General features: G+C 44.0%; 1 protein-coding gene across 21 annotated transcripts in view; it reads left to right on the top strand.

Annotated features, from left to right (window-relative positions):
* Positions 1-16,038, top strand: part of DIS3L2 (DIS3 like 3'-5' exoribonuclease 2) — a 1,051,599-nt gene that overhangs the window by 67,028 nt on the left and 968,533 nt on the right. For 6 of the 21 annotated variants that reach the window (XM_073626485.1, XM_073626480.1, XM_073626481.1 and 3 more), the window contains one exon: positions 2,931-3,474. The exons of 14 other annotated variants lie outside the window; for them this stretch is intronic. In XM_073626485.1, coding sequence (XP_073482586.1) covers positions 2,940-3,474 — 535 coding nt within the window. In that variant the 5' untranslated portion in view covers positions 2,931-2,939. Of the gene's footprint in view, positions 1-2,294; positions 2,426-2,930; positions 3,475-16,038 lie in introns of those variants that run through there. One more of the 21 variants, XM_073626491.1, reaches the window with a different exon arrangement.

Raw genomic sequence — 16,038 nt, 5'->3', positions numbered from 1 at the left:
AGGAATGAGCGGATAGCAGCGCGGTTATCGATATCTACCAGCTCAAATTCCGAGAAGGGAGATGGGGAGAAGGAAAAAGGGCCCAAGTATAAATTGTCCCTTGAAGATGTAGAGTACTTGGGACTATTTATGAGACTTTGGAGATGGAGAATGAAAACTTCCATCAAATCATGACCGGATGTACCAAGGTCTTAAGGAAAAAGTCCAAAGTATTCCCGGTCCACCAGGTAATGTCAGACATGAGGAATGAGTGGGCAGACCCAGAAAATAAGCCCTGCTTTGCAGCTAGTAATAAGCAGCGGTTTCCTTTTTCAGTGTCTACCCATAAGAGGTATGGAATAAATACCCTAAATTGGATGTGCCACTATTATGTCTCAAAGTCCTCAGTGGCCTTTGAAGACATGGGGCATCTAAAAGATGGTATGGACAAGAGGGGTGACATTATTCTAAAGGGCCTGGAAAACAATTGTCGCTAGCCTGAAGCTGGCACTCGCATGGTAAGGAATCTTTATTTTTGGCTCACAACTTCAGGACCATATCAAAAATACCCCTAGGGAAGAGATTTTGAAAACCCTACCAGTTCTCTCCAAGGAGGTCCGTTACATAGTGGATGCGTCCACAGAATCTGTCAAACTGACAGGGATATCAGGGGTTTAGCTGCGGCAGTCAGGTGGGCTATCTAGATGAAGACTCGGTCAGGAGATCCTGGGGGGGGGGGGCAGGTGGTGGACTTCATCAGCTGCCAAGAGATCTCACAAGAGGAATGGGTATTGCACCCAGAGGTGTTCAGGGTAATTACAGCCCGCTGTGGAGTACCAAATATAGATCCATTTGCAACCTGGAAAAACACCCAGGTGAAGAGTTTCTTCTCGCTAAACCCGCAAAACCAGCCTCTAGGGATAAATGCACTCCAAAACCCGTGGAGTTTCAAAACGTGCTACGCCTTCCCTCTGGTACATCTGGTTCCTCGGGTGGTGAAGAAACTTATAAAGAGTAAACAAAGCTCATACTGATAGCACCATATTGGCCCAAGAGAGCCTTGTTCTCTCAGCTCCTCAGTCTTGCAGAAGAGCTGTGGCTACTTCCTCACAGGGACAACCTGATGCGTCAGGGACCCCTAGCTGGGCTAAGACAAAGCTTCAAATGGGCGGCCTGGTTACTGAGGAAGATATCCTGAGATCAAAAGGACTCAGATAAAGTGGTGGTGTGGCTACTGAGTGCTAGGAAGCCAAACACCAGGGCTATCTACAAAGACCCGGAGAAAATTTAACAGCTGGTGTGCTGAAAACAGCCAAAAGATGGATACAGACTATTGAGTTCCTACAGCAGAGTGCTGATAAAGGTCTAGCGCTCAGTATGCTGAAGGTCCTGATACACCGACAGCGCTGCTATCTAGAATGGACACAAGACCTGTTGGTCTCACTTTTGCAGCGCTTTGGCAAAATAGACAACCCAAGACAGATGTCCCACATGGGATATGTTGGTGGTACTGAGGGGGATCAAAAGTCCCTTTTGAGCCACTACAAGAAACCTCTTTATGCCTGCTGACACAACTCTTTTCCTCATGGCTATCCCTACAGCATGTAGGATAGGGGAAATCCAGGCTCTGTCTGTTAGAGCCTTTTCTCAAAATTCACGATGACGGAATCATCCTTCAAACGGATCTGGGATTTACACCAAAAGTGTCAATTTTTTTATAAATCCCAGGATATAATACTACCTTAATTTTGTAGTTCATCGGCTAATGGCAAAGAACAAGAACCAAGCCTTCTAGATGTTGGCTGTCCTCTTCAGTAGCTCAGTCACCAATGAGTTCAGAGCATCAGCTCTTTTTGTCCTGTACGCTGGCAAACAAAAAGGTAAACAAGTGTCCAAGGAAACGCTAGCCAGACGGATGAAGGCAACTATACTGGAAAGTTATGGAGCTAACTCCGCCAAAAGATGGGCTCCGCCAAAAGGGCTCATTCAACAAGGTCTTCAGCAGCCTCATGGGCAGACAACGCGGGAGCCACTCAAACAAACTTGCAGGGCAGCATCTTGGTCAAGATTATCGACCTTTGTTCAGAATTAGACTGGATCTAATATCTAGCCAGGACCAGGCTTTTGGTAGGAAAGTCCTACAAGCTGTTCCACCCTAGTCTGAGTACTTGGTTATTCTCTCGGGCTGACCTAGAAGACAACTGGGGGGGAAAAGCAGAGTTTTTACCGGTAACTCTGTTTCCAGTAGTTTTCCAGGGCAGCACGATCCCACCCTAATGTTTAACCTTGAGGGCTTATGGTGTTTTATCTTTCAGATTCTGGCCTTTGGTCCTCTTGGATGATGGACCTGAGGGACCGCCTTTTAAAGAAATTACTGGCAGTGTTTCCTGTGTGTGAGCTCCATCTCTCAAGGGCTGCTCTGGAAGACTACTGGAAACAGTTATTGGTAAGAACTGCTTTTAATGCAACTTTTTTTCCTGTTGGTACTGGCTTTACAGCACAATTTTATAACGCCTGTGGGCATGAGGCCTTATACTTGTGAATCAGTTGCAAAATTCCTTATCTGGGGATCTTCCAGTAATTGCATTTCTATTGCAGGATAACAACATTGAGCCACTGCCATGCAATTAGCTGAATATTGGGTTGATTTTTATTTTATTTTTTCTGGGCATCTGCTCTTTGGAATTTGTCAAGTTACTTGGCGAAAAAGTATAACTAGAATACTTGGGCTACTGCAACTAAAGTGTTTCACAAAGCTTTGTGGCTTGGTGTGTGTGTATATAAAACAATGTCTCCATTTAAAATTAAAACATAGGCTCTGAAATATTTTTCTCAATGCTAAAGAGACTCCAACTTTTGAAACCTTTTTGTTGAGGTTTTATTCTACCACTGCTTGCTAAAAAAAATTAATTTTTTTTTTTTTTTTTATCCCATCGTTAATTTGCCTGAAGATTTTTTAAATGGACCACTTACCACATTTAAAGACAAGCTATGGTCAAGCAGCATCAGAAGGTTCAAATTGGCAAGAGGGTCAACAGAAGAATGCTTATGCTAGACTGGTGCAACAGCATCACAGTGGACGTTTTAAACTCTACTTGAACTATATAGCACAAAAACTGCAACAAGAGGAATGCGCTCTTGAGGATTCTGTGTGTGACAAAGATTCTTGTTCTGTGGGTGCAATAAAAGATGGTAATGGGAAAAATGGAATGGGTGCATGTGGTTTAAGGCCTGAGAAGAGGTCCGAACTTGGCAACACCAGCAAGAGTCGGGTGGCGGCAGTTCAAAAGCACCAGCATGGCCGTGATACCAATGAAGATAGAGATTTGGGTGTGAGACACATATGTAAATCTCATGCTCTGCAGAACAGCAGCAATATGCGGTCTTCAAAGGGCAATCATGATTATGAGTGCACGAAAGAATCCCAGCATGAAAAGGAAGTATCCATATCTCACATTTGTGCTAAAAGCATTTCAAGAGGGCAATATTTTGAAGGTATGGTTTTTAGTGAAGGATTGTTGCCAGAAATGTCTTTCCTAACCCTTCAATCTTTCCTAACCTTTCAATCTTTCCATACAGTAAATTCATTCTAAATTTTTTATATGCAGCTACCTTCAGGTGATTGTACACTGTCAAAAAAGCTCGAGGCACCCCCCCATATAATCTCTTCCACTTCCAACTGGCTTCAGTTTTTCACTAGTGTCCTTAGGTGATGGCTCTCCTCCCTCAGATGTTTAGCTCTCTACATTGAGGTCTTTCTCTGCATTTCACATATAAGATGACTGCACCCTAGCCACTATTGCTCATTATGCAGCTTTTGGATTGGTTGACCCGGGTAGAGCCTTGGATTGCACCTAGACCCTGCCTGATAAAATACAGGGTTGGCCTGTAGTTTTGCTGATGCACTTGATCCTGCTGTGTGGGCACTCCCTCGGCACCCCTGTGGGATTATGCTGTTTATGAAAGCCAGGAAGGGGTTCTTGCATCAGATGTGGTTCGGGGGGAGCCATCTAAACAATGCCACCTATGTACCCATCCCTATGCCATCCATTTAAGAGCGGTGGCGAACCCCTTACTGCTTGCAAGTCCTCATGGCAAGAGACCAAGTTATTGATTACCCATGCTAAGTTTTGTACATTTTGCTCCATTGCTTCTTTGTGTGGCCTAGCGCACTCACTGCACCTGTACCTCTTCACCTATAGAAAATTACTGTGCTTGCCGCTGCCTGGTGCTCTGAGATCTCTGAGCCTGGAAAAATCTTCTGGTCTCCTTTTTTGGGAACATGGGTAACTTAATTTGCAGCACCTTTTTGATTGGATTGCTACTTACACAAAGGAATTGCCCTCCCTCAAATCTGCTGCAGAGTTGTGAATACCCCTCCTAGGTAAAATTTATGTACATGGCAAGTCAAATAGACTTGGTAATTCTGAGTTTGCTTTTAATCTTGTTGGGGATGGCAGTTTCTGTTCAGGGCCTTATTACCCTTCTTCTGACTCTCTGCGTCCCTCTGAGAAATTTCTGGCCTTTTTGAGGCCATAGACAGTGGGGGTACACAACAATGTACTTCAGCCTCCCCTCCCAGCTCCAGCCAAGACCTTTCCTGGTCTACTCATTGGTAGAACCCATCCTATATGGGGACTTGCCTCACCCCCATGAGATTGTGGTTTCCCCACGCTCAAAACCCTTTAGCCCAGCAATATCTGATTTGAAGACCATTTCCATCATAAGTGGGTACTTCCCGTGGTAGATCCTTCATCGCTTGCCTTAAGTTCCCTAGCCCTGTGCAGGATAATCCTGTGTCAAACAGTCGATGAGAGGCACCTTTTTTTTTTTTTTTTATATTTTTTAAAGCTTTTTTGGTTTGTCCCAAGCATGTTTTTGAAGTAATTTACTGTTGACTCACTCTCTACCTCTGCTGGAAGTCTATTGCAAGCATCAACCGCCCTTTCAGTAAAATACTTTCTAAGATTAGTGTTGAACTTTCATCCAGTTTGAGGTAATGTCCATGTGTTCTTGATTTCATATTGAAAACCTCACCCTCTTCAACCTTTATTTTTTTTCACCAACCATTTGATGTATTTCAAAGGTTTCATTGTCTAACCTTTCACTTCTTTCCTCTAGAGCAGGGATATGCAATTAGCGGACCTCCAGCTGTTGCAGAACTACAATTCCAATGAGGCATAGCAAGACTCTGACAGCCCACAAGCACGACACCCAGAGGCATGATGGGACTTGTAGTTTTGCAACAGCTGGAGGTCCGCTAATTGCATATCACTGCTCTAGAGTGTACATATTAAGTCCCTGAAGGCTCTCAATAGGTTTTATCCGCCAGACCTTTCACTATTTTTGTTACCTGACTCTGGACTATCTTAATATCCCCCTATCTATCCTCTATAGCAGTGGTCATCAACCCTGTACTCGGGGCCCACTAACAAACCAGGTTTGCAAGATAACTGAAATACATCACAGGTGATATCATTTGCTGCTCAGTGATTGCAATATTCTAGTCTGCATTTCCCTAAGATAATACATAAAACCTGGCCTGTTAGTGGGCCCTGACAGGGTTGACCACTGCTCTATAGTGCTGCCCAATGCTATACCCCAAATGTTTTACACTCGCAAGAGATTTTTTCTCTAAGCAAATTTTTTTTGTTTTTTCCACTCTACCGTTAGGTCTTTTATGACAAAGGTCAGGAAGTTTTGCTTTTTTGCCCCTGTCTTCCAGCACCATGTTCAAGACAGTAATGTACTTTGGTAGAAAGCCTTGGCCTGCTAAATCTAATGCCAAGGCCTCTACCTAGTGGTGGAACAATCCTGCTTCTTGATTGGGCAGACATCTGTCAGCCCTCTGGTCCAAATTAATTTTGGACGCGTGGGTATAGTGTTTTCCTAAGGCTACAAACTGGGATGTTTTACTCCTGCCTCTTCCATGCTTCATTCTTTCAGACCTGTCAAATTTCCTGTCATGACAATTGGACCTCTTTACTGTTGCCTGTTAGTTCTTATCCCAAGGAATCCTCATCCCTGTAGCAATAGCAGAATAATGTAGAGGTTTCTACTCTTCTCACTTTATTTTCCCAAAAGCAAATGGCTATCTCTGGCCCATAAAACTCTTCAACCTGTTCTGTAGGTTCAATGGTTTTGCATGGAAAATGCCAGATTGTCCACTCCCTCATTTATTTCTGGGAGCTTTTCTGGCCTCCATAGATATCGGGGGACACATATCTGAACACTTCCATTTTTCCTTCTATGCTGGCACTGTGTTTTATGGTGGGCAACCTTTATTACCAGTTTGTTTTCACCAAGGTGCTTACCCCTATTTTGGCTTTGTGCTCAGGGGATCCGGGTAGCTGGGTACCTGGATCTAATGAAGCAGCTCTTCCTGTCCCTGACGGCCGGTATGTGACAGAAGGTATAAACTCTGCAGAGGTTTGGGCGAAAGCTTATGAGGAAATCATTCTTTGGCCCATCTCGGATTGTAAATCTGGGCTTGGTCTTAAATGTGGTCCGGTCTAGGGTCTTTTTTCCCTGGGACAGACTTCTGCCCCTTCCATCTTTAGCTTGTGACCTCTCGGCTTGAAAGAAGCTCTTGGTTCATGTTTGAGGGTAGTGGTTGCCACCTTCGAGACTGTGCTGTATTCAGTTTCATTACAGGTCATTGCAACTCAATGTTCTGACAGTTATTTCTAAACTGGACTACTGCTGTGAGCACACCCAACAAGAATCCATGGGACAATGCTACTGCTGTGATTTGTCTGTTCTCAATGTGGTACCAGGGGTCATGCCACTTTAAAATAATTGGACTTGATCATTCTTAGCTTGCTTTCTGGCTCTGTGCACTGTTAACATTCCAGGCTTGGAAAATTGAGACTTTCTCAGTTGCCATTTTCTGTATCTGGAGAGTAGGTCCATTTGGAGGCCTTTTAAAGCCCTTCCTCACAGGTGGGGGATGCCAGATATGAATTTGCTGGCTTCAACATTCTACAACCCCTGGCAAAAATTATGGAATCACCAGTCCCTGAGGATGTTCCTTCAGTTTTTGTAGAAAAAAAGCAGATCACAGACATGGCCAAAAACTAAAGGCATTTCAAATGGCAACTTTCTGGCTTTAAGAAACACTAAAAGAAATCAAGAAAAAAAATTGTGGTGGCCAGTAACAGTTAGATTTATAGAACAAGCACAGGGAATAAATTATGGAATCATTCAACTGAGGAAAAAATTATGGAATCATGAAAAACAAACAAAATAACACTCCAACACATTACTAGTACTTTGTTGCACCACCTCTGGCTTTTATAACTGCTTGCCGTCTGAGGCATTGACTTAATGAGTGATAAACAGTACTCTTCATCAATCTGGCTCCAGCCTTCTCTGATTGCTGTTGCCAAATCATCTTTGCGAGTTGGAGCCTTGTCATGGACCATTTTCTTTAACTTCCACCACAGATTTTAAATTGGATTGAGATCCGGACTGTTTGCAGGCCATGACATTGACCTTGTGTGTCTTTCTTCAATGAATTTTTTCAGTTTTTGCTCTATGGCAAGATGCATTATCTTAATAAATGATTTCATCATCCCCAAACATCCTTTCAATAGATGGGATAAGAAAAGTGTCCAAAATTTCAATGTAAACCTGTGCATTTATTGAAGATTTAATGACAGCCATCTCCCCAGTGCCTTTACCTGACATGCAGCCCCATATCATAATTGACTGTGGAAATTTGCATGTTTTCTTCAGACAGTCGTCTGCATAAATCTCATTGGAACGGCACCAAACAGAAGTTCCAGCATCATCACCTTGCCCAATGCAGATTTGAGAATCATCACTGAATATGACTTTCATCCAATCATTTGTGTTTAGGTGTTAGAGATGGCTTTCTTTTAGCTTTTCTGTATGTAAATCCCATTTCCTTTAGGCGGTTTCTTACAGTTCGGTCTCACAGATGTTGACTCCAGTTTCCTCCCATTTGTTCCTCCATTTGTTTTGTTGTATGTTTTCGGTCTTGACTTTGTCTTCCTTGGTCTACCAGTATGCTTGCCTTTAACCACCTTCCCATGTTTGTATTTGGTCCATGTTTTAGACACAGCCAATTGTGAACAACCAACATCTTGTGCAACACTGCGTGATGATTTACCCTCTTTAAGGAGTTTGATAATCCTTTTTTTTTTTTTTTTTTTTTTTTTCAATTGACATCTCTGGTGTTTGAGCCATGCTTCATGTCAGTCCACTTGTTGCAACAGCTCTCCGTGTGATCACTCCTTTTTACCTACATACTAACAAGCAGATTTAATCTGATGCAGGTGTTAATGTTTGTAATGAAAATTTACAGGGTGATTCCATAATTTATTCCCTGTGCTTGTTCTATAAATCTAACTGTTACTGGCCACCACAATTATTTTTCTTGATTTCTTTTAGTGTTTCTTAAAGCCAGAAAGTTGCCATTTGAAATGCCTTAATTTTTTGGCCAGGTCTGTGATCTGCTTTATGGTGATTCCATAATTTTTGCCAGGGGTTGTACAACTAACTGGATAGGTTTGAAATGGGTCTAGGGACACTCAGGCTTCCTCTGTGGAATTTGGTGTCTCCATGGGATGAGTTCAGACTTTCAGCCTTTTTGTCCCTCATAGATTTTTCCTCTTAAGGGCAGGGTGCCCACATGTTTCTCAATACTGCAGAGGCCAGTTTCATCATGCTTCTCAGTCACTAGTGTTAATAGCATGGCTGAAGTCCTGAGATGGGCGGTCCTTTCCGATTTAACCATCCTTGGGAAGCTAACTTCTGTGAAAGAATACCATTGTACTTGGAAGACTTTTTTTTTCTTTTTTGTCTGGTCCACAGTGAGAAACTTTTGTCCAAGAAAGTACTGTTGGACATGTTCTTTTCTCCACTTTGTGCTGTACCAACATCTGGCCTTGAGTACCTCCTGTGTTGCACAGACAAAGTTGTCAGGCCAGATGCCTCCTTCCTCCCCAGCATAGCCTGTGTCTAACTTATTCAGGATATTGTCCTTCGTTAATGTTCACCTCTGAAAAAGCCTAATTAAATTTCACTGCACTGTCGATGTAGTGTGTTCTGTGAGGCTATACCTCTGCTACCTGCATTTCAGAAACTTGGATTGTGCTTCCTGATGGCTTATTCAAGGTTCATCCTGCATCTGGTGCCACCATTGGGTAATTAGAAAAGTTTTCATCGGAGCCTATTTGATTTGTTCACCAGGGCTTTTGTTAACACGTTAAGTTCCATCAGATGGATGTTCAGTGAATTTGAGGTTTCTTGAGTTTGTGGTCCTATATGCTTTCTTCTGTTTTTGCCCACCCCTCAGTTGACTGCCAAATTGTTAAGGTGATGGGACTGTTCTGTAGGCTCAGGAAAATTGTCAACTTGCAGTGCAGGTCACAAGCTGGATACTCATAATCCCTGGGTTATAGGCTGGTGATAGGCAGGTGATTGCTGGACTTGTACCCGCCCTACCCCAGTCAGTGAGACCTCTGTTTTTATTGCTAGCTTCTTTAGGTGTTGGACTTTTTCTGCCTAATGTTTAACTAGTTTAATTTGAAGAAGTCAAAGTAAACAGAATTCAATCAACACTAACTCCTCATTGTCTAATACAACATCAGAAGCAGGGCAACCATGATAAACCTTGACGCCTTTCTGGGGGTATGCCCACTGACTGGTGAAGTCTGAAAGCTTTTATAGACTAGTGGCATGGACAGGTAACACATGTACACCCTGTATCCTTGTTCAGAGCTTGAAAGTGCCAAGGGCCACCTCCACCCCACCACAGTTGGCCTTCTCTAGAAGACATTGATATTTAATGGAATAAAGAGGACCCGGAGGTGGGTGTTACAGGAGGCCAGAGATTTCTTCCCTGTGCTCCTATACTCCTGATTAGGGATGAGCCGAACCCCCCCCCCCAACCCCCCCCCCCCACCAGTTCGCACCAGAACCTGCGAACGTACCGAAAGTTTGTGCAAACTTTAGAACCCCATTAAAGTCTATGGGACTCGAACATTCAAAATAAAGTGCTAATTTTAAAGGCTAATATGCAAGGTATTGTCATTAAAAGGGTTTGGGGACCTGGGTCCTGCCCCAGGGGACATGTATCAATGCATAAATTTTAAAAACGGCTGAAAAAGTGAAATTCCTTTTAAATATCGTACCTGGGGGTGTCTATAGTATGCCTGTAAAGTGACACATGTTTCCCTCGCTTATAACAGTCCCTGCACAAAATGACATTTTTTAAAGGAATAAAAGTCATTTAAAACTGCTTGTGGCTTTAATGTAATGTCGGGTCCTGGCAATATGGATGGAAATCAGTGAGACAAACGGCATGGGTACCCCCCCTCCTAAGTCCATTACCAGGCCCTTTGGTTCTTGTATGGATATTAAGGGGAACCCCGCATACAAATTAAAGGTGTGGGACCCCCAAGCCCTGTATACTCTGAACAGCAGTATACAGGCAGTGCAAACAAGACTGACTGTAGGTTTGTTGTTAAATAGAATCTGTTTGTAATTTTGAACTGGTACACTTTTTAAAGTGTAGCTCCAGCCAAAAAATCTAAGCTTTTTGGAAAACATAGGGAAGGGTTATCACCCCTGTAACATTTGTTTTGCTGTCTGTGCACCTTCAGAAGATTTCACCTCACTTTCTGTCCCAATGACAAATGTTTTTTGAAAATTTGGGGTTTTTAGTGAAACAAGGATCAGTGATAAAGCATCAATGAAGAGGAGACACGTTTTTCCCATATTAACTCTTACGGGAGAAAATTTCCTTTCCTAGGGGTAGATTTCATCTCACTTCCTGTTGTCTTTCCGTTTGCAAGTAGGAGTCGTTTGTAAGTTGGATGTTTGAAAGTAGGGGCCTGCCCTATATACTCTGCAGAAATTGGGGCCTTAGGTGTTGGTGTTGCCACAACACTGTAAGCCCTCAGTTACTCTTGGGTGCAGGAACGGGTCCTGCTGTGAAATATTAGATTAAGAATACAAGTGGTTGGACTAAAAATAGGAAGTAACAGATGGGACTCCCAATCCCTAGATATGAGACACAGAAATAGAGATGGTACTCATCCAGGTATAGTGGGATTTTTAGAGGGAGATAGTGTGTCTGTTGGTAGTAGGCCAGTACCACATAGGTTAGTAAAAAATACAATTTTATTGAAAAATAATTAAATATATGTATATACACATTACAAACATAGCGTATAAGAACATAAACATGACCATCAAGTAGTATATTCAGAATTCATTCGTGATAAGTCAGCTGATATGTTTCGCAAAGAATTTTCGCTTCATCAGGGCATAAACGACATCACTAATTCATTTTAACTGTATAGAGAACAAATAACTATGGTTACATGGTGGCCATCCATGGATATAGAACAAACATATGATATAAGAAAACTAATAGAAGATTGATTTGAGTAACTCACCTACTAGTACATGTCTAAAGCGCAGAGCAACCACCCCCCTTGCCAAACGTCATCTAATGTATCAACTGGAGCATAAAATCCCTGGGTGCCAGATCCCAGAAGAATGCCAACAGGAGAACTGGACTGCACAGTTGCAGGGCAAGAATCTGGCAAACTAATAAAAGAGAAAAAAAAACTCCTTAAGTTCCTAATCAGAGATAGATATATATCACAATAATAATGGAAAATCAATTATCCCACATGATATTAAGGCAGGAGTAAATTTCAATACAATGTAGTAATAGAGAACAGACTGGGGAAATAAACCCTATGTATGGAAAAAATGCCGTATAAGGCAAAAATTTCAATTTGAGAGGATCCCCATTAATTAAAGAGGCATGGTAGTGCATATATACAAATATGTGGACTAAGGGCTTAGGGGATAAAAACCTCACCCGGATTAATAAGCCTGATTTGCTATAGGAAATGCCGACCACCCATGGGTACCGCCAGCCGCAGCGTCCACAGGGGGAAGGGATGCAGGGCTATTGTACACTCCTATTTGCAAGCACATCGGCCTGCATCATAGCTTTGATCCTACTTTTGTATCCTTTGTTGCCCTGAAGTCATTCCTGACTTCGAAAGGGGAGGGAATGTCGACAAAAGGATACTTCAGAAAGAAGCCAGGTGGATCTTTAGCCAACAAGCTACTTACCCACCTGGCCTCAACACAGCACTTTCTTACAAACCTTTTCTATGACAATATAGTTTTATTTTATGTAACCAGTCCCTCTAAGCCTTTTATCCCTCTCCCATCATACCAAATATATAGAGATTGGGGTATTGCATTTGTATTTACTCTAATGAGTTATGCCTATACATGCCTGTTTTGCTTTAAGGTAACGATCCCTGTATAGGCTATTGTAGAAATTGCACATATTTGTTTAGCGTTCAGTATATATTTACAGTCTATGCGGGACTGACTAATGGGCCCCCTCATGCTGGTGTCACTGTGTGCTTCACTGTTGTGCATAAGCCGTAGACGGGGATTCGGACGTCCCTGCTTAAGAGAGCGGAGCCTTTCTTATCTGCCCTCGTATGCCCTTCACGCTTCTCAGCGTGAATTGGGCAGTGCGTGCGCATCTCCCTGGGTGGATGCACGCGCGTCCGCCTCGGGGTATGCGCGCGCGTCCCTGCAGGGACGTCCGGACCGGAAGTGATGCCGGAGGTCGGCCTTGACCTTTTCGCTTCCGGTGGGACCGCACACTTTAAAGGTGGGGAGCGCCGGTGTGCTGTCGGACAGACGCACCCTGCGATTACCCATCGGGACTGGCAGGAACTGGCTCTCCTGATTAGGAGTTGAGCTGCAGACATCCCCTGGTTTTCTAGGTAAGCTCTATGCTCTTCTTTTTATATGCTGATCGGGGCATCTGGTTGGTGTGGGGATCACTAAGCAGTATCCATATTGGTCTTTGTGTGTGCTGATGGGCTCTGCTGCCAAGCTGTTTTATTGGGTCGCGATGTTCCCGCTGTGTTGAACCTTCCCTTTTGCTGGTGATGCCCTGTATGTGCTTTTGCTATGGGCCCTTCCCTTCTCCCTGTGGACGCTGCGGCTGGCGGTACCCATGGGTGGTCGGCATTTCCTATAGCAAATCAGGCTTATTGATCCGGGTGAGGTTTTTATCCCCTAAGCCCTTAGTCCACATATTTGTATATATGCACTACCATGCCTCTTTAATGGGGATCCTCTCATATTGAAACTTTTGCCCTATATGGCATTTTTTCCATACATAGGGTTTATTTCCCCAGTCTGTTCTCAATTACATCGTATTGAAATTTACTCCTGCCTTAACAATATCATGTGGGATAATTGATTTTCCATTATTATTGTGATATATATCTATCTCCGATTAGGAACTTAAGGAGGTTTTTTTTTTTTTTTTTTTTTTTTTTTTTTTTTTCTCTTTTATTACAGTTTGCCAGATTCTTGCCCTGCAACTGTGCGGTCCAGTTCACCTGTTGGCATTATTCTTCTGGGATCTGGCACCCAGGGATATTATGCTCCAGTTGGTACATTAGATGACGTTTGGCAAGGGTGGTGGTTGCTCTGCGCTTTAGACATGTACTAGTAGGTGAGTTACTCACATGGCCACCATGTAACCATAGTTATTTGTTCTCCTATACAGTTAAAATGAATTAGTGATGTCGTTTATGCCCTGATGAAGCGAAAATTCTTTGCGAAACATGTCGGCTGACTTATCACGAATGAATTCTGAATATACTACTTGATGGTCATGTTTATGTTCTTATACGCTATGTTTGTAATGTGTATATACATATATTTATTTTGAATAAAATTTAATTTTTTACTGGCCTACTACCAACAGACACACTATCTCCCTCTAAAAATCCCACTATACCTGAAAGAGTAACATCTTTTTATTTGTGTAATTACATGCAATTGTTTAACAGGGGCAGAAAATTTGGGCCGGTGGTGCTGGTGCCACAACACTAAGTCCTCACAGTTGCTATAGTTGGAGCGCAGGTATGAGCCCTGCTGCACAGTAATGCGTCAAAAATTATAATTACACCCCTCTGTTAAACAGGGGCAGAAAAATTGGGCCTTGGCCACTGGTGGTGGTGGTGCCCAGAACCAAAAATGTTCTTACAAGCTATCACGCATGTAAATTGAGAAGGAAGAGGATTGACTCAGCATAACAGACTAGTCACACAGCATCAGCACAGGCAGTCTTGAAGGGATCTCACATTAAAAAAAATAAAAAATCAATCGGTAACATCAGGTGCTTGGTAGCTGGTGATCCAAGACTGATTCATTTTTATCAAGGTCACCTTTTCGGTAGATTCAGTGGACAGGCGCACGCTGTGATCGGTTACAAAGCCTCCAGCAGCACTGAATGTGTTCCGAAAACGCTGGATGCAGGACAGGCCAGTAGATCAATTGCATACTGTGCAAGCTCTGGCCAGTGATCCATCCTCAAGACCCAGTAACCCAGAATTTTTGGTGGGAAAGGTGTCCAAGTCTGACCTTGCCCCTAGGTAATCCTGCACCATGTGAATCAGGTGCTGGCGATGGTTGCTGGAACCAATCAGACCTTGGGGCTGCAGACTTAATTGTCTGAACGCATCGGTCAGACGGCCACCTTCTCCACCGCTCCTTCTGTGACTGACCGAAGCCTCAGCAACACGTTGTCCAGGAGGACAAAGAAATTGTAACCTCCCAGGCCCTGGAAACGCGTTGCACAAACCTTTCGCAAGGCCTCCTGAAGATGTTTCATCCTCTGCGACGGCAAGATAAGGTCTGCAACCTTACCCTTGTAACGTGGATCAAGGAGGGTTGCCAGCCAGTAATCATCCCTCGGAATGTGAAAGTGCAGTGCTATGCACTTTCACATTCCAAGTTTACTTGCAAGATTTGATCACTTATCGTGTTAGCTGCTTATTTAACTTAATCTAATAAGGACAGCGCAATATATACACAACCTTTTTTCTCACAGTAATCATCCCTCCCCTTGATACCACGAATATGAGGATCCTTCCGCAGGATCAGGGAGGCCATGCAGCGTAGGTTTACTGAGGCATTCGATCCAGAGCCCTCTGGGTCATTAAGGATGACCTGATCCTCAACCACCTCCTCCCAGCCACGTACAAGTCCATGGGTTTCTTCGGACTGTAAATGATCCCTTGAAGGCTGCTGCTGAGTTCCAGGCTCCACCTCCATACTGACACAATCCTCCCGAGGACACACAGGAACACTGTCTGGATAAAGGGGGTCTTGAGAGGTAAGGAAGTCCTCCTCTTCCTCCCTCTGTTCTGCCTCAAGTGCCCTGTCCATTATTCCATGCAGCGTGTGCTCCAACAGGTAGATAAGGGGGACAGTGTCACTAAAGCATGCACTGTCACTGCTCACATCCTCGTGGCCTCCTCAAATGGTGACAGGACAGTGCATGCATCCCTGATCATAGCCCATTGGCGGGGGAAAAAAAAGGTCCCCTGTCCTGGTGCCATAGTCTCATAGGTACTCATTGATGGCCCTCTGCTGTGTGTGCAGCTGCTGCAGCATGGCCAGTGTTAAGTTCCACTTGGTGGGAATGTCAGATTAGGCAGTTCTTGGGCAGGTTAAATTCCTTTGTGGAGGTCAGCCAGCCGAGCACTGGCATTATATGACCTGCGGAAATGCACACACTATCCTGGCCTGCCTCAGGACATCCTGTATGCCTGGGTACCTGCCCAAGAACCGCTCCACCGCCAAGTTAAGGACGTGAGCCAAACAGGACACATGGGTCAGTTGTCCGGAGGGCAGAGGAACCGCCATACCTGCCTTAAGCTGGTGTGGTGTCCTCCTCCTCTGAACCTGCCCCTGCAGAGCTGACAATCTCTGCCCCAGTGTGGCTCCTGCCCCCCAAGCACACCAGCTCAAGCACCGCATGGCATCTTTGCCTGCGTAGCCCCTTGATCACCTACAGAGCACCGCTGGTTTCGAGGACAAATAAACGCAGGAAGAAGCCATGAAGGAAGAAGAGGGGGTGGAGGAGAGAAGTGTGCGGAATCACCACTAGTAGAATTTTGGAGGTGTGGTGGCGGAACAACCTCCAACACTACTGCACCCTGTCCTGCATCCTTCCCAGCTGCC

The sequence above is a fragment of the Aquarana catesbeiana genome, linkage group LG04 (assembly GCF_042186555.1).
Source record: "Aquarana catesbeiana isolate 2022-GZ linkage group LG04, ASM4218655v1, whole genome shotgun sequence".
In the NCBI taxonomy this organism is placed as follows: Eukaryota; Metazoa; Chordata; class Amphibia; order Anura; family Ranidae; genus Aquarana; species Aquarana catesbeiana.
Note: the sequence above shows the minus strand (reverse complement) of the source record. Positions and strands in the feature narration are given on the sequence as shown.